The 25608-nt window shown below is 37.2% G+C and overlaps 2 protein-coding genes across 5 annotated transcripts in view; both read right to left on the bottom strand.

Annotated features, from left to right (window-relative positions):
- Window positions 1–3664: 3664 nt before the first annotated feature.
- On the bottom strand, window positions 3665–17319 carry LOC110828926 (putative 5-hydroxyisourate hydrolase R09H10.3). Of its 3 annotated transcripts, XM_087348532.1 has the most exons (8): window positions 17154–17316; window positions 14840–14991; window positions 11077–11166; window positions 10942–10992; window positions 9656–9807; window positions 7177–7312; window positions 5105–5259; window positions 3665–4412 (listed from the first exon to the last, which is right to left on the bottom strand). In XM_087348532.1, the coding sequence occupies exons 1-7, from the start codon at window positions 17233–17235 to the stop codon at window positions 5170–5172; spliced, it is 753 nt and encodes a 250-aa protein (XP_087204658.1). In that variant the 5' UTR covers window positions 17236–17316; the 3' UTR covers window positions 3665–4412; window positions 5105–5169. The 3 variants fall into 3 exon arrangements, with proteins under 3 accessions (XP_087204658.1, XP_087204660.1, XP_087204659.1); XM_087348534.1 differs by lacking the exon at window positions 11077–11166 and having other exon boundaries at window positions 17154–17319; XM_087348533.1 differs by lacking the exon at window positions 5105–5259 and having other exon boundaries at window positions 17154–17318.
- A 2723-nt stretch (window positions 17320–20042) lies between these two features.
- The window catches only part of whd (carnitine O-palmitoyltransferase whd), a 52184-nt gene continuing 46618 nt past the window's right edge, over window positions 20043–25608 (bottom strand). For both annotated transcript variants that reach the window (XM_022062102.2, XM_022062101.2), the window contains exon 16: window positions 20043–25287. In XM_022062102.2, the coding sequence (XP_021917794.1) occupies window positions 25180–25287 (108 nt within the window). In that variant the 3' untranslated portion in view covers window positions 20043–25179. The remainder of the gene's footprint in view (window positions 25288–25608) is intronic.

Here is a 25608-nt window from a genome sequence, read left to right as displayed (position 1 = left end):
AATATTTCCACATAATGATTTACATATGAACCTGGATTATGATGTATAAACCCAATGAGACCGATCATGTCTTCACAGATGAGAGGTAAAGTTCAAGTACTTATACAATTAGCAGTCAATGTATTGGTAAGGTACTGGCCAATATTTGTTGTTGCACAAGTTAAGGAGATGCATTCAGTAAGTAAATGAGCAAACAATTCAATACAGAGAGATTTAATTTCACCTCACTTAATGGTACCTGCACCTTGTCGTGGTGGTGGGGCTTGAGTACCTCAGTGACCCCAAGAGCTATGCTGGCGGTAGCATAGCTACTGGTAGGGCCTCCCTAGCCAGATTGGTCAAGGGGGAGAGGTCAGACTAAGACAGGTACCCTGGTCCTCCAGGTTGGGTGTTGGTCACAAGGCTAACAACCTTGCACCGTAAAAAAAAGGAAGATGTTTTGAAACTTCAATCAAAGCCTCAGACAGACGGGCCTAACAGAAGGCAGCGGAGGATAGGACCGAATGGAAGAGGAGAATTGAGGAGGCTATGGACCGGAGATCCATAGAAGAAGAGGATTTCATTTCAAGAACCTAAAGGTAGAAGTTAAAGAACAGATTAATTTAAAACCTCAAATGGTTCTGGAGAGCTTGAATGAATGTGTGGGTAAAGATTGGAAAAATAAAGTGCTTCTTTTCCTTGCAGCAAAAACAGGTCAGGTCTCTTGCAATACCTGTTCATTTCTCAACAACATAATTGACATGCATATTTTCTTTCCCTACAGTAACACTTGACAAAGCTTACCAAAGTGACCACATTTATTAGGACTGGCTCCCCTTCATATCCATCCTGTTTAGACACAATGGCACTTTCTTCTCAAAGAGCAGTCTATACTATTTCATCGAAAGTATTGTAATTTCTAATATGCACGATTGTGTGTAACCTGTCTGAACGGACCCCCTACATAAAACAAATTAAAAACAAAACAAAAGAATACAGACATGTTAAATATTCCCTCTCTTCCTCCCTCATAACAATTTAACAGTGCTGCTTCATAAACACAAAGACAATGAAGTTTGGATTTTCTGAACCCATTTCATTCTTGCTTTCCTCATCACAATTTGAAAAGTTGGCTTGCGATGGATATCAAATGTCCTCTTTTCTATGAAAGAGCTTATCCAAGTTCCTACATATTATTGCTGTTATTCAATATCAGCTTATTTGGTTCAATACAAATCTATATGTGTTTTAATAACATGGATTAATTACTATTAATCTCATAAATTTTCTATGAAGGCAAAATCTGAAAGGTAGAATCAACTGCACAGCTTCTCCTATACTCATATACCCCTAAGCTATGGCACTGGACCTTCCTGCCTTGGCAACCTGGGTACTTGAACTAGCAGGTGTTAAGAGGCACAGACTTCTCAGCAAAACCTACCCCTGTGATTCCTCTATGATGGTAGCAGCACACATTTTGCAGCTTCCCAGTGGCTTGATGTGTAACACCATTCAGTTTAAGCATCACACACTACCAAAGTGTAAGATGGGTTGCCTTGTCCTCCTGGTCCAGTTGCCCATGGTTGCTTCTACATTCTTTCAGTAGTCTCAGTCTACCTGCTCTGCTGCTTTCTCATTACTGCAAGGTTTACAATGTAAAATTAAACTTGGTTTGAATTGTACCACACAGCTGGTTTACCTCTCTATTAGATTTACGCTTACTCCATTGTAAAGTTTCCACAGCAATGTAGGAGAGTGCATTCAGTTTTATTAGTTTCCCCTGAACATTAAAACTAATTTATTTCTTCTTTACTCAACACATTATGTTCTGTTTTCCCAAAGTGTATCACTGCCTGTCCCTTAACATTTTAGACAGAAGCAAACTGGTCCCATCCCACGAATTCCCATCTTTTAATGGTCCTGCAGCAACAGGTTCGATGCCTGCCACATCTGACACCAGATTTTTATGTTGTATCCCACTGCTTACATGAGGATTCTGTAGTATATCATATCGTAGATATTTACATGATATTGGATTCTGAGTGAGATGATTCACGATTCCCCAGCTAAGCAAGCGATGGGAGTGTGGATGGTGGTGGAGAATGGTAACACTTGAGAAAGGATCTTAACAAAAAGTTTACTAATGTAATAATCAAATAAGAGTGTGCTGAACCCTCGAGAAATAAGATCCTCTCTGAGTACGGACAGTATAATCTATCAAACTTGCAGCAGAATTATGACATGGATTACACTATTCCAAAAAATGAAGAGCAATTTGTATGCCAATATTTATATTGGCCAGCAAATTGAGTGACATACACTGATGTGCTATTTCAGGTCCTCATGGTGGTAAGTATGATGTGCCATGTAGTCTATTAGAAATTTACCAAAACTTAATTTCCCTGATTATGGAGGCAGTAGCACCTGTGAAACGCTATTAAATTTCTACTATACTACACAGTGAAAAATCCCAGAAGACAGTCATCTACATTCCATATTCACTTTTTTCTTTACCAACAAATCTATTTTCACAAACTTACCTCATCCTCAGCAATCTTCCTCTGTTTCCTACAAAGACTACGGATTAGGTTTTAGTACCTGACAGACTTCAGAAATGTGAGTGTACACATCCTGTTTATGTTTTAGTTGCAATCATCCTGGTCAGAAATAACACTGGAAGAATACCAAGTTACAAAAGATGTACAAATGGTTTCCACCGTTTTGTGATACATATTTCACACATCCATTAACTTATAAATAATTAATAGTACTTAATACTGCTATAAATTAGTATACATATACACACACTATACATATCACTATAACCATGTGCAAGAATAATTATGGATAATACCACAGCTCAGCCATATACAACAGCACAACTTTCTTACTCCTCAGAAAATATTTGTGTCAATGTTGCTTTGAGATGATTGGTGGCAATTAAACTGATGTTATACTTTATTTCGTACTTGTATCATACATCAAGCACAGTGCCTACTGGATGCTGCTATAGTACATTCACTACTAAGTAACTGGAGTGGAAGATGGCTGTCTTCTGTGTTGTAGCGCCGTGTAGTCTGGTAGAAGTTTACTAATGTTTCAGAGATCCTTGCTGCCTCCATATATTAGCAGAATAGCAAAATACAGTAACAACTACTATAAATTTTACTTCAGCTGTGACCTTTCATCATGAAGCCTTTATCAAAACTTCTATGGGTCTTGGGCTAAAGAGCAATGTTTAGAACTTCCTTCAGAATGTACAGAACTTTAGTATTGGGTTTAACATCAGTTTTGCACCTGTATATCTCATGACATATTAGAAGTCTTGAAGGAGTCTGCTCAAAGTGAAAATAACAACGGTGCATTAAAAGAGTTGGACCTTCATTATCACAGGGCCAATGCTACAATATATGACCTATAAAACAACAATCAGCGTGTGCTAAATTTGACAAACTTTTATAGGTTACTACTTCATTTCATCTCCAACAGACATTGCCAATTCTGGAGCCAACGGTGTAATGACATTTACGGAGATGCAGTCACAGCCCCAGAGATACAAGATTATACCCAACACCATTGCATTCCATCATCCTACCCACTGCCAATCCTAACCCACCAGAATTACCCATGTGTTAATTATCAATTATTTAGATTAAAAACACATTTTGGATAACATGAAGTCATGTTCTCATGGTTCTCTCTTGTCTCTTTCTTTATTTTTATTGATTTTATATTTTTTATTTATGACAGATTAAGACAATATGTTAACATTTATAATTAATAATACAGACACATTTGGGCTTCCTGATGGTGCAAAGAAGCCCAGGTGTGACCCTGCATCACAGTACCTGTCTCAGTCCACAACAGACAGTTCACCAAGTTTATTAGAAAAAAAGCCGTGGGTTTGTAACTCGAGTATTCATGACTGGTAAGGACAAGGAATGCACGTGTATGTGGTCAGAAGACAAAGCAAAACACAGCAGTAATAAAATACCTTATTTAGTTAAGTTCTTCAAAGGAAGAAAACTTGCAGACCATCTGTTTACACAGACAAGATTAAACAATGCTCTGTACTGCCATTATTTTGTGGATATAAATAGTAAGACGGAAAATACGGAGTGATCGGCGAGCAGTCACAACCATCTTCTGCCAGAGAGAGATTTTGCTCTTACAAAGAAGCATCAAAGTTCCTCAGGTGTTTTTACCTTAAGAATGACATACTGTGGCAAAAAAAGCAAAGATCTGAATAAGTTTGATGTCCACCATATGCATTAGGACTTGCATGACTTCACTTCTTTCACTCCTTTCCAAGGAAGAAAGCCGAAGTTGACGAGCACAATGCTGAGTTCACTGACGTTCCGTGTTTCAGGTATGATCATCATCCAGCTCTCATGTTTTCGAAGCACGAGTGCAATGAAGAATAATCAATGCTCCTGAAAAGGGTAAATCAATCAGAGCAATTTTATGCAACATACAGGAGAAGTATATGAGTCACATTTAAAAACGTTAGCTACCTGAAAGATGTGTCACCTCTGGTGCACCGATATGACTATTATTCACTAACTGCTACTGAATGGTGAAGATGATTAACATATAAAATGTCACAGTCAACAGACCCATAACACAATTGTTACACATCTATAAAAACTGCATTTTTTATGTGATGTGAAAGTAATAAACAGCATCTTGATCATTATTAATTTTACTTATTACTACAATTATCCTAAGATTTCAAAATATTATATACACAGGCTGTCCTATATAGATGTATACACACATTCAGTAAATGAGATAAAGACATTTTAATAAACTAAACCATTACATATGTCAGGAATTTCACTTCACGTATTGCTATTTAACAAAATTTTATCATGACTAACATCTGCAAATGTGATATGTTGCAACTCGTTATGTTATTGCAGTATTCCCTTCAATTTTGGCAAATTCGGCATACTTAGAATTTCACACCTAAACCAGAAGAACTATCAACGTTTTGTAAACACCTCACAGAGACTTGACATGTGCTCTGTGAGTTACATGGGAGATGTTGAGATGATAATCCAATTCATTCCAACTTTGTGCAGTTTGTCCCTAGTGATGGAAGCTCTTAAACCTGGAAACTCACCTGCACAGGTTGGAGTACCATCATTTAATGAACCAAGTTTTAAAGTACACTGAGATGATAGTAAATTATCTTCCTCTATACACCATATATCCAAATGGGCTGAGAAGTAATGGGACATGGTACTGCTCAACTGGGTCTGACACATCAAAAGTAACCTGAGGCAATTCAAACATAAAAAAATTGTACCTCTAACAGAAGAAAGGCCTTCAACATATCATGCAAACCAGTGCAAGCATAAGTTATAATGGGGAATCCCCAGCCAGAGAGGTAACATCACAATCACAAGGAGTCCCCAACATGGTAATTGTAAACATTTTCCAACTTGTTAAAAACCAGTCTTGTTGGAATTCTTTGATATGGAAAAAGAATGTTAGTCTGGTGAGTAGAGTTTTATACAGGTATACACAAAAGAATGGTGCGGTTTCAAAAGTTAATAAAAAAATTATTTCTCACCTTACACGGGCACAACATACACCGTCAGCGGCGGCAACTGTTCAAGTTTCTCATTTTATCTTGCATATTCATATAGTCTATGTACTGTCCAAAAATTTTACTTTCATCTGCCATAGAATCAAGATTATTTCAATTTGTTTACAGACAGTCTCTTTACTGAGACATAGCAAATGAAACAAAGAAATAAAGAAACAAACATGCTCCTTTCTCACAAAGAAAATCAGGTGTAAATGATTTCAGTTGGGAAGAAACAAATGCAGAAGAAATTTAAGCTTATGCTGGAATCTTGATATATATGGGAACCATGGATCTTCCAGAAATAGATGGTTATTTTTATGGTGACTTCTGTACATGCACCATTGTTTGGCAAGCTTTGGCAATGAAAATGCCCAAAAGACTTGTTAGTATCTGCATCTCAAAGATGAAGAACAAAGACCTGAACAACACAACAAAAACTATGACATACTGTACAAGGTAAGGCAGACATTAGATACTGTAGACAATTTTCAGAACCTAACCTGCCCAGTCACAACTTGGTAGTGGACGAGGCCGTGATTAGTTTGAAAGGGCGGTTTCATTTGAAACCGTACGTGCCCAGAAAACCAAGTGGAGTATCAAAGGATAGAATCTTGCAGATAGTATTAATGGATGCCTGCTGTTGTTGTTGTTGTTGCCAAATTTACAGGAGTAGAAAAGAGGCAGAGCTCTGGGATCTATTGCTGGGGAAGCAAACAGTTCTACAAATAACTGAAGAATATGTCAGAAACAGGCACCATATATAGTTTTACAACTTTTTCACCTCAACAAAACTATTGAAATTGCTTTAGCAAAGGAGGCTCTAGCTTGTGGAACAGCAAGGCTGGGACAAAAAAACTGGCCTAAGGAATTCATAAATCTGAAAATGCTGAAACTGAAGACACATTACAGAAAATCGCTAGACTTGAATGGTGCAATGAATGGCAACATAGGACATGCCGATAGAAAGAGAAACTCTCCAAGTTTATTTTACATACCACATAAATGCTCTATGTGTCCACCCTTTGTGACGAGCAGATGTCAAGCCGATAATCCATTTCCGCCCATACCTGCTGCAGCATGTCACAATTGATTTGAGATGGCAGCGATGATTCGTCTTCGCAGCTCAGGCAGATCCCGTGGCAGAGGCGGTACAAAGACCTAGTCTTTAACGAACCCCCATAAGAAAAAATCACATGGCGTCAGGTCGGGTGAACGGAGTGGCCAATGAAGCAGCGCATGGTCATAGAGCATTTATGAGGTACGTCATATCGACATGTCCTATGTTGCCATTATTGCACCATTCAAGTCAGGCGATTTTTTGTAATGTGTCAGGGAATTATGAATAACCCTGTGTATAAGATTTTCAAAAGGTGTGTTAATTTTACACAGTATTAATTTAATAGTTAAAAGGCAATTTTAAAAAAGCAATCCTACAGGCTCAGGCAAGAGCATGATGAATGAGGATGGCACAGGGTTAAGGTTCAATATATGTGAAATATCATTTGATGTTTTGAACATTTAACTAAATAAAATAATTGTTTTTATTTTATTTTGTAAGTATAGCTCTCTACCTAGAACAGACTACTGATATATCTACTCACCTCAATGAAGGGATAAAATGTATCGTGTAGCCCAAGTGTAAAATACTTTTTGACCTCAAAATGCATCTTGTAACGGCCAGCCACTACTTCATTCATTCTCAGCAAATTGGTGCAGTAACCACCAGCATCTGTAATTCTGAATGCAGATTAATGTTTTAACATTCTGAGACCTGGCCATTGATGAACAAAGTATGTTGGTGCTTAGGTACTTTGGATCTTGTATTATTATACAATTAGCCATATACATACTAGTGCATGGAATTTGGAGCATTTCAGGTGAATGACTGAAGAGTTGAATAAGGAAGTTTCATTTTGTACCATAAAATAAAGTAAAGCTGTCCCATTATGTCATGCAGGCACTAGGGGGAAGGTGAGTGGTTAGCACAACGCTCCGGCTGCGCTTTACCACCGGAAATGACCCCAGTACCCATTATATAGGAAGCTGGGTGGACACAGAGGCTAGAGGAAACACCCTTTGTCCACATCAGGGATCAAACCCCTTCACTCTGTACCATTCAGTTATAAAAATACATAACAAAAATAAAACTTCTTGGACCACCATACTGTTTAGAAGTTATGAGAGAGAATAATTATGTGAAAAAAGTAAAAGTTAATGCAAAAATTAACTTTAAGTTCCTTCTTTGTAGGGTCAACCATTTCCTTCAACTAGAATTATACAGCTACAATTGAAGTTAGTTCCCTAAGCCCTAACAATTATAACGATGAAGGAAAAATTGTAATAATGAACCAAAAGGATATGATATTTCAAGTTCAGGGGTGTCGAAATATATATATTCTCCCCCAATAATTATACTTTACACAAAGAACAATGTTTCTGAACTTCCTCCCACCTTAATGGAATTGTATTTTGGAGGAAGAAAACATTCTGTGTATAAAACTTTAATGCAATGTCACTATACAAGTCTACATGTGCCTACAATATCATAAAATCATACAAGATGTAAACTTCCTTTAGAGCAATATAATTTAATGTGTACAATATATATCTAGACTTGCACACAGCATACTGATAAACAATTTAATCCCAAAATTAAAATCTGGAGAGCAGCCTTGTAATATGGGAGGTTTTAATCTTTATTCCCATACAGTAAAGGTTGTTGTGTGTTCTTTGAACAACAATACACACATAAAGTACTTGAATCATATTTGGTATGGACAACATGTCACTGGGAGACAGCTAAGAGCCAGATCTTAATTTGCCATCTCACATTATCACCCACTGAAAACTGGAGCCAATGCATGTAACTTAGTTGACTATCTGGTGTGCCATTTTGGCAAACACATTCCTTATTTTGAATTTGATGCTCTCACAGCAATGAGTATGAAAATAATTGTCTTTTGGGTTGTTTTGTTTTTACCTTAGTCTGGTAGAAGTTTACCAATGTTTCAGAGGTACCTGCTACCTCTAAAACATTGGTAAACTTCCACCAGACTACATGGCACTACAACCCAGAAGACAGCCATCTTCAGAGTCAGCACCATGAAAACCTCAAATCCTATCTATCCTATAATGAATGTTTTAGGACTGAAAATGTGAATGGACATGAAATAATATGAAGCCCATGCCTCACTTTCTCCAACTACTATTCATACAACTGGTTCTGTAGCTGCACTGACATGACATTCCTTCAATACTGGGCTAGTTTTACATTAGACCATGTTACAAAGAACAGGGCTTTCTAATTTTGATTACGTTCTATGTTAGCAGAGGCACAGGGTTAAATTCTACAGCTCGAGTAAGAAAAAAATAATTTATGTTCATATGTAACATAAATAGCTCTGCAACAATACACTTGTATCTACAATATATCAACAAGGAGAATGAGGTACAAAAAATTAAGAAGGAAGCATCTGTCCACTCTTGTTTCACATCATGTAACTCTTCACATAGCTGTAACACTGCATACTGAGTTATTTATGGTATTACATTACAGGTAAAACTCAGCAGACATGCACACTGAACAGGTATCCCTCTTTCTGGAGCACAACAGTCAGCAGAAGCTTCTCACACAGCCCGCCCTTTTCACACATAATAACGTAAACCATCAGAACTTAAAGTATCAAATACTCCGATCCCAGAACTTCTTCTTCTTCTTCTATGGCTCTCCGGTCCGTATTCGGTCCATGGCCTCCTCAATTCTCCTCTTCCATTCAGTCCTATCCTCTGCTGCCTTCTTTCTGTTAGGTCCGATTGAGGTTTCGAAACATCTTCCTTTTTACGGTGTAAGGTTGTTAGCCTTGCGACCAACCCCCAACCTGGAGGACCAGGGTACCTGTCTTAGTCTCACCTCTACCCCTCGACCAATCTGGCTAGGGAGGCCCTACCAGTAGCTATGCTACCGCCAGCATAGCTCTTGGGGTCACTGAGGTACTCAAGCCCCACCACAATGACAAGGTGCAGGTACCATTAAGTGGGGCATTCCAGAACTATGTTGTAAATTACTGATTGAAACCTCACCCTTCACTTATCTGTGTCCATGAGTTTCCACATTCCAGCCAAAGTGTGACGGCCATACGACTAACAGGAACACCGCGTACGAGATCGAGTACTTGAGTTGAAACACCACATGTCACAACATCTTGATTTTCAGCACCCATGAGCTGCATACACTGTAAAATATCAACAAATGGTTATTGAATTTTTAAAATAGAAAAACAGGGTTGCTACTTATACCAATGAAATGATTCTCCTACAAGTCAATGAATATGAGTTAAATCTGGCAAAATGTTCTGACACTGCTACATCATCATGACAAAGGAACATCATACTTCACTCAAAGAAGAATATCATCATCAGGCCACGGTCAATCCGTTATTTTCACTGTCTGACTAGTATGATGGTCCTTCCACTTACACCACTGATTACATTTTCACTACCTTTTATGATGTTTTAGATGCAACACAGAGACTGACTCCATGAATTATAGCATTGTGTCTATGGGAAAGAGATCTCCATTTCCCTCATTTTCTGTTAGGCTTATGGAAAGCAAATTTAATTTTCGGATTCAATGCTACTGTACATTATATTCCTATTAATGTCACATTAATTTCCTGCTACATATAGGCAATTTTAATCAACATACAAGTTTTAATACTACAGCACCTTCTTCAGGGGCATATTGTAGAATAACATTTGAACCAAAATAACCAATCAGAAATGACACTTAACCTCAAAATATAGGGTATGTCAGTGCATTCCTAGAAGTTCTGAATGCAGAAACTGACCTACATCAAGTGTTCGTAGTGTGCTAGGGGTGAGGATATGACGCAGCGGGTGCATTCAGAGGGCTGGATACAGAAACTAACATACATATTCATACATCGCCCTGATGATGGAGGCAGTATGACCTCTGAAACGTTGGTATACATCTATGAGACTACACAGCGCAACAACCCAGAAATCTTCATACTCACCGCTGTGAAAACCTCAAATCTTACATACATATTCTACTTTTCAAAAGTGGGAACCAGTAGAAAACTTTACTTATCTCAACAGAACATAATTTGATTCTCATAACAATGGCACAAATTTTGAGGAATAAAATAGAAATTGAACAGGGGCTAAGTTTGCATACACGCTCAGTACAGTACAGGCACTTAAATAGCTTATTCCCTTATGACAAAGGTTAAAACTGTGTACACTGATAACTGTGACATTCCACCACACTAAAAACCATTACAATCCAACCAAAACTAATGGTTTTACAGACAAGTAAGCACACGTGCATAATTTTCACTACTTACAGCCATCATTCCCATACACGTTGGAGTGGCATCTTCCACTTGAGCAACATTCTGGAAAAGAAGTCAGTAAAGTAATTAATATCAAATTCTACACATTAATGGTTTCACAAGATTCTCACCTTGCTTTGTACTCACAGGATCTACTTCTTCCCAACCTTTGGTGCTATTCACTTCAGTTTTGTCAGCCTTTGCAACATTTTGTGAACTAATATCTGGATTTTGATCCTGAAAAAAAATCTGGTTATTACAGCAGCATAAAGGATTTACATGTATATAATTCCCATTCTGTAGGCAGGGAATTCACATGGACCATGTGAAGTAATATAAAACTTTAATTAAACTCTGATTAGCATATAGAAAATGGACATCTTAAGGTAAGCATGCACAAATTATCTTTAATTTAGGGGCCACCTGCAAAATGTAGGAGAAAGAATATACCAAAAAATGGAAATATAATTAATGTAAACTTATTTGCCAATGCCTGGATCTACCTTTACATGTTGGAATCAGAATTATATTGTGTGAATATACAAATATTACATTATATTAATTATATGAAAAGACACAAAACAGTCAAAATAATACACAGAATATTCTAAGCATTATCATGAACATTTTAGGCATCATGGCAACTTGGCATTCAGGATATGTACAGGCCTGTCTGTCAGTATGTACAGTTATGAATACAAAGAGCACTGTTTTGAATCATAACAAAGGTTAATGGCAACATTGCAAGAAACAACATAAATGGTGTACCACTCACTCTACAGCCATTTCAAGGAGAGCCTCACATAGCTGCATAGCACATAACCACCCCTATCTCATCTAGTCACATTTTATTTATTGCAATTTGATCTCATGCTAAGACCTTGATAACTGTATTTTGGGAAAGTGCAGACAATAAAAACGTTTTTGTCACACTCACAAAGATAGGTCGCTTTTTAACAGCGAGTTCAAAAATGGCCTCAAAATGTGTCAATCACTCACCAATTTGGAAGACACAAAAATTAAATTTGGACTAATCAAAAGATGCAATAACAATATCAAAGTAGAAATTGCATTCTACACTCAAATAAAATGTAGCTATTGGAGATTTATGTTTGGATTTTGCCACTGGGGCATCCCTTACCAACATCCAGCAGTAGTCAGACAATATGCTGGGGCTCCATTTGCATCGCACCTCCATCATGAACATTCTTGTTGAAACTACCCCGTGTTAGACACTAACACCCAAGTACGTTCAGAAAATGTCAAGATATAAATCCATAAAAGGAATTTATAATGATATTTTGCATTTGCATCCCATGATTTTGCAGGGATTCATAAGTACCTCAGCAAGAGATTCATAATATTCTGCCTTGCTATTTCCAAGGAAGTTTGTCATCAATGCCCTCCAAGCTCCTCTGTCAATTATACTTTAATTTTCAAAACACATAACGTCTCTCGTAATTCCTCTAATCTGTGGGCCCATAAATATCTCATCTTTCTATCTATCTATCTATTTTAAGAATAGGAACCCACTTACACTTCAATCTATAGCTTTAATGACATTTTTCATTAAGTCAAAAAGACCATTGTCTCTCTGAGCAATTGCTTTCTCATGCTCAGATGCATCATTCACAGAAGAAATAACAGTACTTCACACAGCTTAGCTTATACCAAGCAGAAGTGTGACCACTTTCAAGTCTCCACAGATATGTCAAAAACATTTACCATATTGGATGTTTCATGAGCACGTGCATCTTTGTCATGAGTCCCTCATAGGAACGGCTTCCCTCACAAGATAATTCATGTACCTAGCAGCCATCCCTAGTATGGAGATACCATTGAAATGTATATTGTGTGCTGTATCAATCCAGTGTTCTGCCACCACCAACTTCTCTGGCTGCTCAAGGCAAATGTGCCTCATATGGTCCTTGCATCTAATGTTGATGGTTCTGCCAGTCTGCCCCACATAAACTTTACCACATTCAGAAGGGATGTGGTAGATACTGGCAACTGGTCTGAGTAGGTGGATATTTTTCTTGGCCAGAATGTTGATACTCTTGATGTTGTATTTATCAAGCTAGCTGACTGACCGACTGACTCTATGGCGCAACAGCCTGAAGCTGAGCCTTGGCCTCCTCCCATGTGGGAGGTTTCTTTGTCTTTAAAGTGTGATTTATGAGTAGTGAGTGAAAAGCCCACTGCCTCTGCACAGTTTCTACTCAATCCTAATTTGTCTGCTAGAGCCATCTAGTAGTGAATCAGGAGAGACTGGGGTGAGAAATGGTCACTGAATTTTGCTTAAGAAACATCTTGTTCATGCTTGTAAGGTTCTTTTACATGATACAAATCTACGACATGGGACCGCCGGCTTTACTTCCCCTCCAAAGGAAGTTGTGCTATGGATTTTTATCACCCTTAAAAATCCATCGACCTCAGCCGGGTTTGAACCCTCAAACCTTTGGTCCAGTGGCAAGCATGCTAACCACTAGTCCACTAAGGGCAATGTATTTATTAAGCAGTCTGCTGATACTGTATGAGATGGTTAATTGGTAAAGCAGCAAGGCTATGCTAGTCAGATTTTTTCTGTTGTGTTTGTAACTCTTTCTTGTGACAGAAATCCTGTTTGATGTCTTGGAAATTTTGTCTGAAGGTCTTCATAAGGTGTTCAATTTCCACAGCGAGGCTGCCAGCATCAGAGATCATCCATGAACAATGAAAGAGTGTTGTTAGCACCAACCTCTTCTGTATTAGATGAAGTTCAGACAGTAGCTTCAGCTTTTAGATGTCCCAGTCAGCAGGAAACCTGATGGGTCACTTGGCTACACAGTGTATAGACAACCTTCACCCAGGGATTATAAAATCCCAGAAGGACTATAATTCCATAAAACAAAATCCTGCTTGAGAAGGTAACAGTCACTCAGTTGGTCAAGAAATTCATTGCTTTTTTATAGAACATAAACATTTATTAATGTCTTCATACCAGCCTACCAATGGTCCCTATCATGTGCTAGATAGGTCCAGCCAACACTGATTTCTATTTTAATATTACCAGAGCAGAGCGCTCCTTTCGGAGCTCCTCGGGGGGGTTGGTCAAGTTTTTGAAATGCAACCAACCCCTTGGGGGGGGGGGGGGGGGGGTTGGTCAAGTGTTTAAAACGCAACCAACCTTGTGTAAGAAACTAAACTAACCCCCCCCAAATGGAGGGTTAAAATACTTGACCAACCCCCCCCCCCTTCGGGGGGGGGGGGGGGTTAGTTTAGTGTCTCATTCAAGTGTTTTAACCCTTGAGTAAGAAACTAACGGGGGGTTAAAACACTTGACCAACCCCTCTTTAGGGTGGTTGATTTCATTTTAAAATCTTGAGTAAGACACTTAAGTAACCCCCCCCGAAGGGAATGGAGGGTTAAAACACTTGACCAGCCCCCCTTCGGGGGGGGGGGGGGGTTTGCATTTTAAAATCTTGAGTAACACACTAAACTAACCCCCCAAGAGGGGATTAGTTTAGTGTCTCATTCAAGTGTTTTAACCCTTGAGTAGTTGTTGCGAAGCGTTATTTGTTTACTCAGCATTGTTGTGGAACACAACAATGCCGAGTATAAACAAATATAAGGTGACATTGTTGATGACGTCATTTTTTGACGACAAATTGGTTGGCGACAATGAGGAATCACCAAATTTTTATAGTAGATTCTCCCATCTATACCTAGTTCTCTTTTCACGCATGAGATTCTACAGCTAGTGATGCTTGTACAACAAACTGTGACAGCAGTAAACATTCAAAATTCTTAAAACTTTCCTACCAGCTTTTCGGAACTTCCTACATATATGGGGAAAATGAACGTCACACATGCAAAAGAAGTCAGAAAAACATCTGAATTCTGAGAAAAGAAGCAAAATAAATTTTAATACCTTCTTTGAATCATTGAAATATGTGTCTCCTGCTTTCTGGTGTTTTTTTGAACGAGCATGGGCGCGGAGATCTGTACGATGCGCACGAAATTCCTTCTTACAATATTTACAAAATGCTTTATGCCTTTTGTCAGGAACTGGTGCTAGCCAACCTACAAAAACATCCAATTCAATTAATGCAACAGGCAGCCCTATTTAAAGTTTGACATTTCAAGTTTTCACTGTGGTGACATACATATAGAAAGGTTGATTAAAATAATTTCAGATCTCTAACTTTCAGACAAAAACTTTAAACTGAGTCAGAAATACTGTATTCATAATATGTAAAAACAAAGTTAGGATTTAGGTATTATTTATACACAGTATAAGCAAAAATACAGTTCAGCTTTTTGAGCAAGGTCAAGATAATACACTTTAATGTGATACATTCTTTGAACAAAAAAACAAAAATTGAAGACGGCCATTTCAGAGGTCCTTGCTGCCTCCATCGTTCTACCAGACTACGTGGCACAACAACCCTGAAGACAGTCATCTTTGTACTCACTGCCATGAGATACTCAAATCCTACAAAATAAAAATTCTATATCTTTACAATATGGTACCCAGTCATTCATGCTTCTGTTCAATGTTTTGTCCTACTAATATTATCTACCAACAGAAGTCTGTTGTTTTGCTAAGTAAAAATAAATAAAGGTACATATTCACAAAATGGTGTTGGATGCGCAACGGTTTTTTTTTGAGCCAGTGACCTTACATAATATCCAAATTCTTTGATGGTTAAGATAATTATGTAGCTTATAACAGCTTGTTTGATTGTGGGTAAACTCAAAATCAATGACAAATATAATGTACTGTAATATGACACCTGAACAATTTATTTTCATGATTGGGCAGACTTCTCAGTTTCTCCCTAAAATCAAAAATTGGTGACTGGTTAGGTTTAAGCTGACTTATACTAATTTCCACACTTTACATCTGCCAATAGTGACTCAACCCAAAGTCATGTTCTTATATCCATGTGAGTAACATTAACCCTTAAATTAAAAGATCAAATTCTCAGAACATGCAAGAAGTTAATGCCATTTTACCATTCCATCCGTTCCCTAGCTATCTCATTTCCTACTCCCTGTGTTTCACATGACATGGCAGTGATTGCCTAGGTCTGCATATGTAAAGTTTATTAGCCATGCACATCTTCAAGACTGTATCTCTGTGAAAGTGCTACTTTTTCAGATGGTGAGTGGAGGCAGATTTTCACAACAGATGTTGGAAAACGATGCAAATTTTGTTGAAGCAAGGCAGGAGTGGTTTGATGAAGAAATCCTCAGTGAAGTTAACAATGAACTACACATTAAGAAGTGACCATGACCTAAATTTAGAACTGTTCTAAACTGAAGTAAAAAGTTCTTTGCTACACGAAGGAAACAAATTTAGGAAAGTTCTTATTGGTAAAAACAGATTCAAATGGGCACCAGTTAATTTGTCGCAAGAAGCAAGATGCCAAAGCATAATATAATCATTTAACTTCCTGGAATCCTGTTTCCAGCCAGAATTAGAACACAAGCTCAGCCACTTCAGGCATGGAATTTACTAATAACTGATGAAATTCTACAAGATATTGTGCACAAAAAAAGTAAATTAAGAAGATGAGAATGCAACTGATATGCACAATGTTGACATCATTGAACTAAGAGCTTGTATGGGGCTGTTATTTTACATTGCTGTTTTTAAATCAAAACATCAGAGTGTAAGATAATTATTTGCTACAGATGGCACTGTCATGTGACGAATGCAATAGATTTTCAATCTTGATTTTAATGCAAAAGTTTGATAACCCAAATGAAAGAGATGAATGCAGAAAGTTTAATCTTGCAAACCCAGTGTCTAAGCTCTTTGGGAAGTTTGTCAGTAACTGTCAGGCTGTATACTCAATAGGATGTGCTGACAAAATGTTGGTGAGCTTCCACAAAAACTGCCAGTTCTAAGTGTTTATGACAAGTAAGCCTATCAAATATGGTATAAATATCATGTGCTTCACTGATGCCTGAAATCTATACTTTCACAACGGGCACATTTATATCAGCAAGGATTCACGAAGTGAATTTATTTTGTTAGTTGGCTGCAGTTAATTCGAATACGTTAAGGAACAACTACACAATTTCCGTGTAATTCAAATACCAAAAGAATATGATAAGTTAGATCAGAACCTGTAAAGCATTCTGCGAAATAAAGTGATTCCAATCTACAATTTGTCAACAAATGTTTCACCACCTGGCACATTAATATATTTCTAACAACTATGTTACACTTGTACCTTTAAATATGGGTAGTTTTTCCCAGTTTCCATTATAAAATTGGAAATAACGAGGCGCACTATTTCCTTCGCACTTCGACATTACCTGCTTTGAACACAAACCGATCGAACATTACCAATCACAGCACGTATCTCTGGAGTACCGGATTATTTTGGTGCAGATGATAATTATATGCAAAAGACATAAAATGTTACATACTGCCATCTATCACAACAGCCTATTACATTGTGGTAGCGGTACCTCTGTCGGTAACAAGCTTACCTAGTATTCGACTTCCATTATTTTGATCGGAAATTACACTGAATTAATTCGTTTCAAACATTAAATCTGTCATCACAGTGGCCACGCAGTCTCAAGCGAGGAACACATAATGCAGGCCAATTTCTGTATTTATTATTTCTAATAGTGCTATGGTTCGTCAATCGCCAATCCCCCGCCCGAACTTCCGACTTATTCACTCAACTACAACAAACTTCGAACGCTAAATGTGGCAGACTACAGACACATGACGTAGCCTAGCTTTCTAATAGTGCTCTGGTCTGCCCCGCTTCCTCACAAACTTACCTGTCCATCCCGTCAACAACTGCAAACTACTAGTATATGACACTTCACAGTACAATGCACAGATGACGAAGGTTAAAACCAAAATGTACTTTTATTCTTCTGTCTTAACTGTAGAGGAATACGTAGTAGATACCATCACAGATATAACACCTGTTTTAAATTTATGTCAACTAGTAGGAGTTTTTAAATATTGCTGTCATAAATTTATATGTATAAGCTAACCCGAATAATACAGAGATAACAAAATTAATGCAGGCACCCTAAAACCTTTCTGTGGCTCACATAATGCCCTGACATCTGTTTAACCATTAACACCTAATTTGTCTTTTAAGACATGACAGTCGTATCGCTAGTTGGCCCACCGTGGCCGTGGGTTTCGCGACAGCAACATATTCTTGAAGGGTTCATGTCATTTACTGACATGCTAATATGTGCCTTCTATGATTCAATAGTTCATTTCACCGTACCTTTATCATTGGTGTGGTCTAATATTATGGTCAAATGTCCGCTGCCTATTTGCATTATTTTCTCCTATACATAAAATTTATTATCAATAAACAACCAACAGGTCCCTTGTGAGGGTATTGTATGAGTGAAGAAATTATGGCACGAGGACTGTTAGACTAGGATTCAGAGAGAAGCTTGAACACGAGGAGCCAGCTATTTGGAACAAACATTTTTGCTGATTAAAAACTGATAATCAGAATAGTTCGCAGATGATGAGAAGCAGTATTATTAGATAGGTACAAGGATTTATAAGACCCAGTGTTGGGTTGGCTTGTAATGAAATACCTGATATCTAGGATTATTCTTATTCCAGTGAATACTTAAAGCTCTTCCTTGCAGTTTTTTGCCACATTATTATTGGAAGAATAAAATCTGTAGTCGTCAATGTTACATCTTACAAGCAATTAGCAGCCTGCCACTGGCAGGTATCACAACTAAAGAGATGATAAATTTTCAGTGCATCTATTCTCTATAGAGGGCACAAGTAGAGCTACTGTGCACAACAAACAGTACTAGACATGTCTAAAGTCATTACTCAAAACCTGTTTGTTCATGTTTTAATATTATGCTGATAATACAACCTCCCCCCACCTATGACAAATGCAGAAGTAGAATCGTCTGTGGAAAATAAGAATAATATGTACTTAAATTTGCAATATTTCAAGGTGTACTATCACTGATAACCTCTACAAGGGGGAAATTTTTAACTGTGACATAAGCCACAAAATGTTGACACTAGAGCCCTGAAAAGAAATAAATAGGATATTGTTAAGTGGAGATAACAGCAATATCACAGCAGTGTGCTGGAAAGACTCTTTAGTCTTTCCAGCACACATGAGTTCATTTTTGATGTGAATAATGCTTTGAACTCCAAGTAGTGCAAACTATAACACACACAAGCTATGCTGATAAAGGTGACAGGATGGGCAAGAGGTGTGACATAAGTCGCAGAATGCAGTAATAATAATAATATAATACATGTAACACATATTAAAAACAAAATGTATTTCAGAAATAGCTGCTGCACTATGTACGTCAGGGGCAAGGTTTGTCTTGGGTACACAGAAGTAAATACCCTATAAATTGGTGAATAGTTGGAACAATAATAATAAAGGTTGTAATAAATTACTTTATAATACAAAAGTCATGTGAAATAAAATGACAATTAAGGAAACAACTTGTCTGTGGCCTTTTCCTTGCAGTGAAAGAGAGGACTGTAAATGCAAAGAATACAATGAGGTAGACTGAGCCTAACATCATCCTAGTTGCCCTGTCTGGAGAAGAAGCACACGAGGAAACATCATGCAGTGAGTGTATACTGTTGTGAGGCCCGTGGTGTTGGTCTGTGCATTTCTATGTGCTGAAAACTGTACCAAGCAAAATTGACCCTCAAATGGCAGACTGTATTATGGGGGGAGAAAAGTTGGTTGAACTTATCTCTCTGTGGTATACAGCAGGAACAAAGAATTCTACAGTTGTTTGTCTTGGGGAAAAAAACGTTTACATGATGCATTCACATTTTAAGGCAAAGGGAGTAATAATATCAAAATATTAATCTAACGATAGCAGAAAATGCAAATATGTGTAACATTCCTTTCCGTCACAAATACTCTTGCAGAGCAGCAGCTTGAGAAACAGATCCTAAGTGACAGTAAACATTTCTGTATGTATTTTATTTCATTATTGTATGTGGGTTTTAAACAAATATACATTATTTTTACAGGAACATGCACAGAGTAGTGTAACTGTGGGATTTAAATTGGGTAACAGGGAATTTAAAATCCTGGTAATTTAAAAGTTAAAAAGAAAGGAATAAATACAATAATTATTTTATATTTAATGTATTAACATAAATAAATTGTTGCTACAACCTGAAGTTTACAACAATAGAAAGTTATTACTATCTGTTGGAATCCTTTTTAAAAAAAGTACTGTATATAAAATCCTTCCTGTTATTAGTAAATCTTTAAACATTTTAGTAGTGTATGTCTGTAAATACATTTACATATTTGTTACATTTTTTTTAAAATTTTTGTGAATTGTCTGGGAAAATATATTTCCCAACCAACCTGGATAATCATGAGTCTACTGTATAACTAATAATTAGGCATACCAGACAATGACAGATGCTCACTACTTCCTGATGAGACATCGCAGGAGATTATGTATTTTTGGCTCTTGCCACACACATGGGATGTAATGAGTAAGACACACTGAAAGATTACTGGTCCACTTTTTGAACAGTTCAATGTGCTATTTTGCAGTAAGATGATGAAGCATAATCAATTTTTTCAGATACCCAGGCATTTTTGTGATGATAATAATGAAGCAGTCAAGAATGACAAGAACTGAGACAGACTTTTGAAAATAAGATCTCTATTTGATACACTCAATGACACTGATGCTAAATTGTACAATGCATTTGAACATTTAACTGTAGATGAAGTCACTGTGTTGATAAAAGGGAGTATTATTTTCAAGTAATACATACCAAAGAAACATAACCGCTGTTGTACAACATTTACAAACTTTGTGACATGACAGGCTACATTTACAATATAAATGTAAAATGCAACACAGGCAACGGCAGCAACACAAGATGGTGAGAAGTCTCACAAGGGGAGTGGAAGGGGTTGGCCACAAAATTTATACCGACAATTTTCTCTCCTCTCAATATTTAATGACCTGAACACAAAAGCTATCTACCAACTGTTGTGCAAATGTCAGAAAGAATCGTAGAGGAATGCAGGAGGCCTTTGGCAGTAAGACTCTTATGGGGTGATAGTGTGAGAAGTGTCTTGACATCAGTGATTTGGAAAGACAAGCAAGGCACGTGTATACCGACAAATGAGCATAACTATCAACAGATGGCAACTTCTGTGATGAACACAGTAAACTCATAAACACGCCATCATTGAAGACAGCTGGCAAACTGGCTATGTTGACAAAGGTGACACAACTGTCAACAGCTATTCAATTAGCTTTATAACATTTTAATGGACACAAGTTATTCTTTTACTTCCTAGATCTAATATTACTGAACATTTACATAATTTTAACATCCTATAGTAGCCAGACTACCAAAAATTTACCTTACAAATAAATACGGTTAAATTTGTGTGTAACAAAAACAAGGCGTTCTTTAGTAATCATGTGGCTAAAATATTTTCTGCTTGTGCACATTAATCAAAAGCCTCTGAAGCCAGAAAGTTATCCTCTCATCATAATCATATTCTTATAACTGTCAATGAAATTTTAGCCACCTGTATGGACACGGTTATATCCCCAAGTTACATTCTGATCAACACACTAATAGTTTGAGCACTGAAATGTCCTATTCCAATGTGATAGAAGTTAACAGGCAGGTTCTGAACAAATGTGTGCGTAAACATATAATTTCTAAATAGTCAACATCACGGGAAACATTAATTACCACCTTCCTTTTGGCATGCTACTTTGAATAAAAATCGGAAGTCACATTAATGGTAATACAAAACAGTTAAAGAAATTTCACGCTCTCTATTCTATTCCAAATGTGTGTTCAAGTAGGCACTTTTTCATTCAAAACATGAAAAATTTAAATGTTAATGTTATGAATAAAGATCTCACAGAAGCAGAGTGAGCTTTATTACCACAATGGCAGTCATGCCAAACTCAATGTGACAATTTATTGATAAATCAATGAGTATAAATAAGGATTCTACGCTGACAAGGGGAACCAGGTGATTGTTATCTTCCAGTTTTGCAGTGTGGCAGTGGACCCTCCTCTGCTTTCCTGGCCAAAATGTCAGGTGTAGTCACTCCACTGTTTTCTCTTTGGGAAAAACAGTTTTATTTTTCACTTTCTTTACTGTTACTTCATACTCTTGTAATGTGCCACATTGTCACCCCATCTGTGATAGCTCAGGTGGCAACAGCATTCTTACTTATGGCGTGGCTGACCTGTGTTCCATTAACAAGTAAGTTTTTCTATTATGGAGTCTGTCAAAGGTAAAGGTGAGCACCATACCATGAAGATGTATGATGGGGCACTTGTCTGTGTGAATGACTGGTGGTACAGCACGATGTGTATGCTGGCCCAAGGTTCATAGGTCATACAAAGTTCAATCATTATACCTAAACATGATAATGTACATCACACCGCATAAATTAAAAGGAATCTTTACTAAAAATTAGTTTCAGGTACATGAAGGAGACTTGGGATTTGAAGAAACTGGATGGCAATGGAATTAAATTAAATTAAAGCTGTCCCACTATATGCCATTTAGGTGCATGGGGGGAGAGGTGGTATAGCCCATACTCATTCTTTACCTCAGCACTAGATGGCGGAGAGTGGTCAGTATCACGCCCTGGCCACACTTTACCCCCGGGAAAGGACCCTGGTACCCATTGGATAGGAGGCTGGGTGGGCCCCAGAGCTGGTCTGGATGCAGAGGCTAGAGGAAAAATCCTCTGCCCCCATTGGGGATTGAACCCTGGTCATCCAGTCCATAGCCAGTCACTATATGACTGAGCTACCCTGGCTCAGATGGAAATGAATGGGATTCATTATTCTTAAGTAGTTCACAATGTGATTTCCATAAAACAGAAACTATATTTACAACATAAAGATTCTTTAAAATTTATTTTCCTTAGAAACAAAGAGGTAATGCTGAAAACAGTAATCACATGTACAAATCTTCCTCATAGTTTCTTTGCACACTTTGAACTTTTGTGTACTGTAGAAAATTTGTTCACCTTGAGCCTTACATAATGAACTAACACCAACACCATTATGCATTCACATGTTATGATGCAAACACCTTCACCATGGCAATGATATGACTGTATCTTCTGAACTCTTTTCACAAAGACTTGTCTGTAAATATGTACAAAGCAGCAGAAATACATCAATGTTTTACCAACATTTTTCAAAAAAACTTTCATCACAAAAGAGAAAACAAGCTAGAAACTCCCTTAAAGCCAACATTATAAGTAACTTATGTATTTAGTATAACAATAAGTAGTATTTGTGTATAAAAATCTGAGAAGTCTCCATTTACTAAACAGGAATAAAATTCTGGACATAAGGTTCATTCACTATGGAGAAAAATTGCTTTAAATTAAACCTTTGACCACCGTGTGGGTTTATGCATATCACAGCATCTCTCTTCCCCTGTAATGTACAGAATTTTATAATTCTTCTAATGATATTTGTATGGCCAGTGACAAACTGTACATACTTACCATCGTTTTACAAGCATTTGAATTTACGTACTTGTATGTTTCTTCCAACACACAAAGCAGAAATCCTCAGCAGTCAAAGGTTTAAGGTAGGGAATAAATTTCCCAGTAAGAATGAGAGGATTTAGGAGTACAAGGGTGGTTCAGATTTGATCCAGAATTTCAGTAGTTTTTTGATTTTTGTCCTAAAAATTCTAACCTGCACAGATGAAACTAGTGTAAATATGCAGATGGAGAGTACCTCAAGAAAAATACAGAACATAAAACAAATAAGATGGTTTACAAAGCATGGTATGATTAAAAGTTTGGGTCAAATCTGGATGACCATAGTATTTGCTGCATGTAAGTACTTCATGTCACAATTTCATAGATATAACTTGATAAAATATTTATAGAAATGAAATAACAGTTTTGTGGTAAAATGATCAGACATGATGACTGTATCATGCTTTTCCTTCAATTATTCAACAGAAACTTTACTGTTACTAGATCATTTGCTATTCCTGTTAGTTTCCAGCTGTTATATTACATTACTTGCAACTGCCATCACTGGAATGTAAGCAAGACACAAGACATGTGTGAGATGAAACTGTCACAGAAACAAGTCTTTCTGTTCATAATCAATATGCTTTTTAACTAGATTCGTTGTTGCTTACTTAAAAATAGGACTTCCAACATCAAAGTTCAAGCATTACTTAAAAAGGAAAATTATACTATAACAGTCAACAACAATTATTGCATTGATCAGTTGCATGTTGAAATTGCATTGATTTACATTTGTAAGAGTCAATTTACATGAGGGAGGGGCATATGAATGAAACACAGGGTCCCACACACACGAAGTCATTGTAGTTCTATCCTGCCTACTCTTCAAATTCCCTCTGACCTTAAATTTTTCACAACAGGGCATAATGGTATATCACTCCACAACACGATTCATCCTAACAAATTGTCATGCACAATGCCAGCTTAAAAATGGACAAGAAGTTAAAATAAAACAATTACTTTAAAAGGTAAAAGATTTACAAAAAAAATCTTCTTTTCAAGGCATAATATAAATACATAAAGATTCAATATGCACCAAAATTCAGGTTCTCTGGAAAGAACCCACTGGTTATTGAGATGAGATAAGAAGCAACATATGATGTCATGATACAGGTAAGGAGAGAGTACAGCATTTAAACATTTCCTGTGTTTTATGTGAAACAGACCTGTTAGGGTAGGACCTTATAAACAAGAACCACTGATAATACTCCATAACACATGAACATGCTCACCCCCACAAACTCTACTGCTGGCTTACCTCTCAGCCCAGCCATTTTTAGCAGCACAAGAATATTTTGCTAATATACGGCAAAGAAATGAAACCTATACATGCTCAAGGAATCATAAAAGGTAAGCACATGCACCATCTAGCAACAGATGAGAAGACTATGTGCTCTTCCAATGACATGTTGCTATCTGACCTACACTAGTCCAGTAAAAGCAGCAGTAAACAAATAAACTGAATGGAATATAGGGGTAAATGTGTTAAGTAAAGTATCATGGTGCATGATTTACAAAGGAAAAAGTTCTATTTCTGTACAGATTCTGCAGATCCAAACAAATTCTCCAGTGAATAAAACAATCTCAACAAAAGATAAACAAGACGAGAGATTCGGGAGAACACGCTGCGCACTGCCGCTCAGTCACGTGGAATGCCTGCTGCTGGGTCCCTAAGCATGTACAACATTACTGCTTCTGATTCTTCTGTCGTTGCTGGAGCTGTCTCCATTCTAGGAACAAACTCTTTATGTCTGACAGTGCCTGTTGTATATGCACTGCAAAGCGGCTTGAGTCCTGCAGGAGCAACGCAAGGAATAAAACTTCAATGCATTCCTCTGAAACACTTCATTTTATTTAAATACTTTTATTTAACCATGTAAGAGGAAAGCAAATTTTGGTCATTTATAATAAAAAATATATACTGTAACTAGAGAAGAATCATCTCAGAAAGAAATAAATCTACGAAAGGAAGCAAAACATGCGCAACAAATGTTGGCCATGTCATTGTTCACATCATCTGCAATGTATCAGTCAGTCCGGTTCCTGTTTTCCTAGCATTTTGAAACACACAAAATAAGCTCCAATACAGATGTGTGCTGGGAGGTGCAAAGAGGC

This window comes from Zootermopsis nevadensis, unplaced genomic scaffold, assembly GCF_977971745.1.
Source record: "Zootermopsis nevadensis isolate Lab colony 2312 unplaced genomic scaffold, Znev_1.0 Znev_ptg000013l, whole genome shotgun sequence".
NCBI classification, from domain to species: domain Eukaryota; kingdom Metazoa; phylum Arthropoda; class Insecta; order Blattodea; family Termopsidae; genus Zootermopsis; species Zootermopsis nevadensis.
Note: the sequence above shows the minus strand (reverse complement) of the source record. Positions and strands in the feature narration are given on the sequence as shown.

Coding starts and splice junctions, on each gene's coding strand:
- LOC110828926 (XM_087348532.1), bottom strand. CDS start 17,235: ATGTCGAAGTGCGAAGGAAATAGTGCGCCTCGTTATTTCCAATTTTAT. Junction 11,167..14,839: donor ATTTCAATGATTCAAAGAAG/GTATTAAAATTT, acceptor ATTTTTTTTCAG/GATCAAAATCCAGATATTAG. Junction 7,313..9,655: donor TGGACACAGATAAGTGAAGG/GTGAGGTTTCAA, acceptor ATCTGCATTCAG/AATTACAGATGCTGGTGGTT.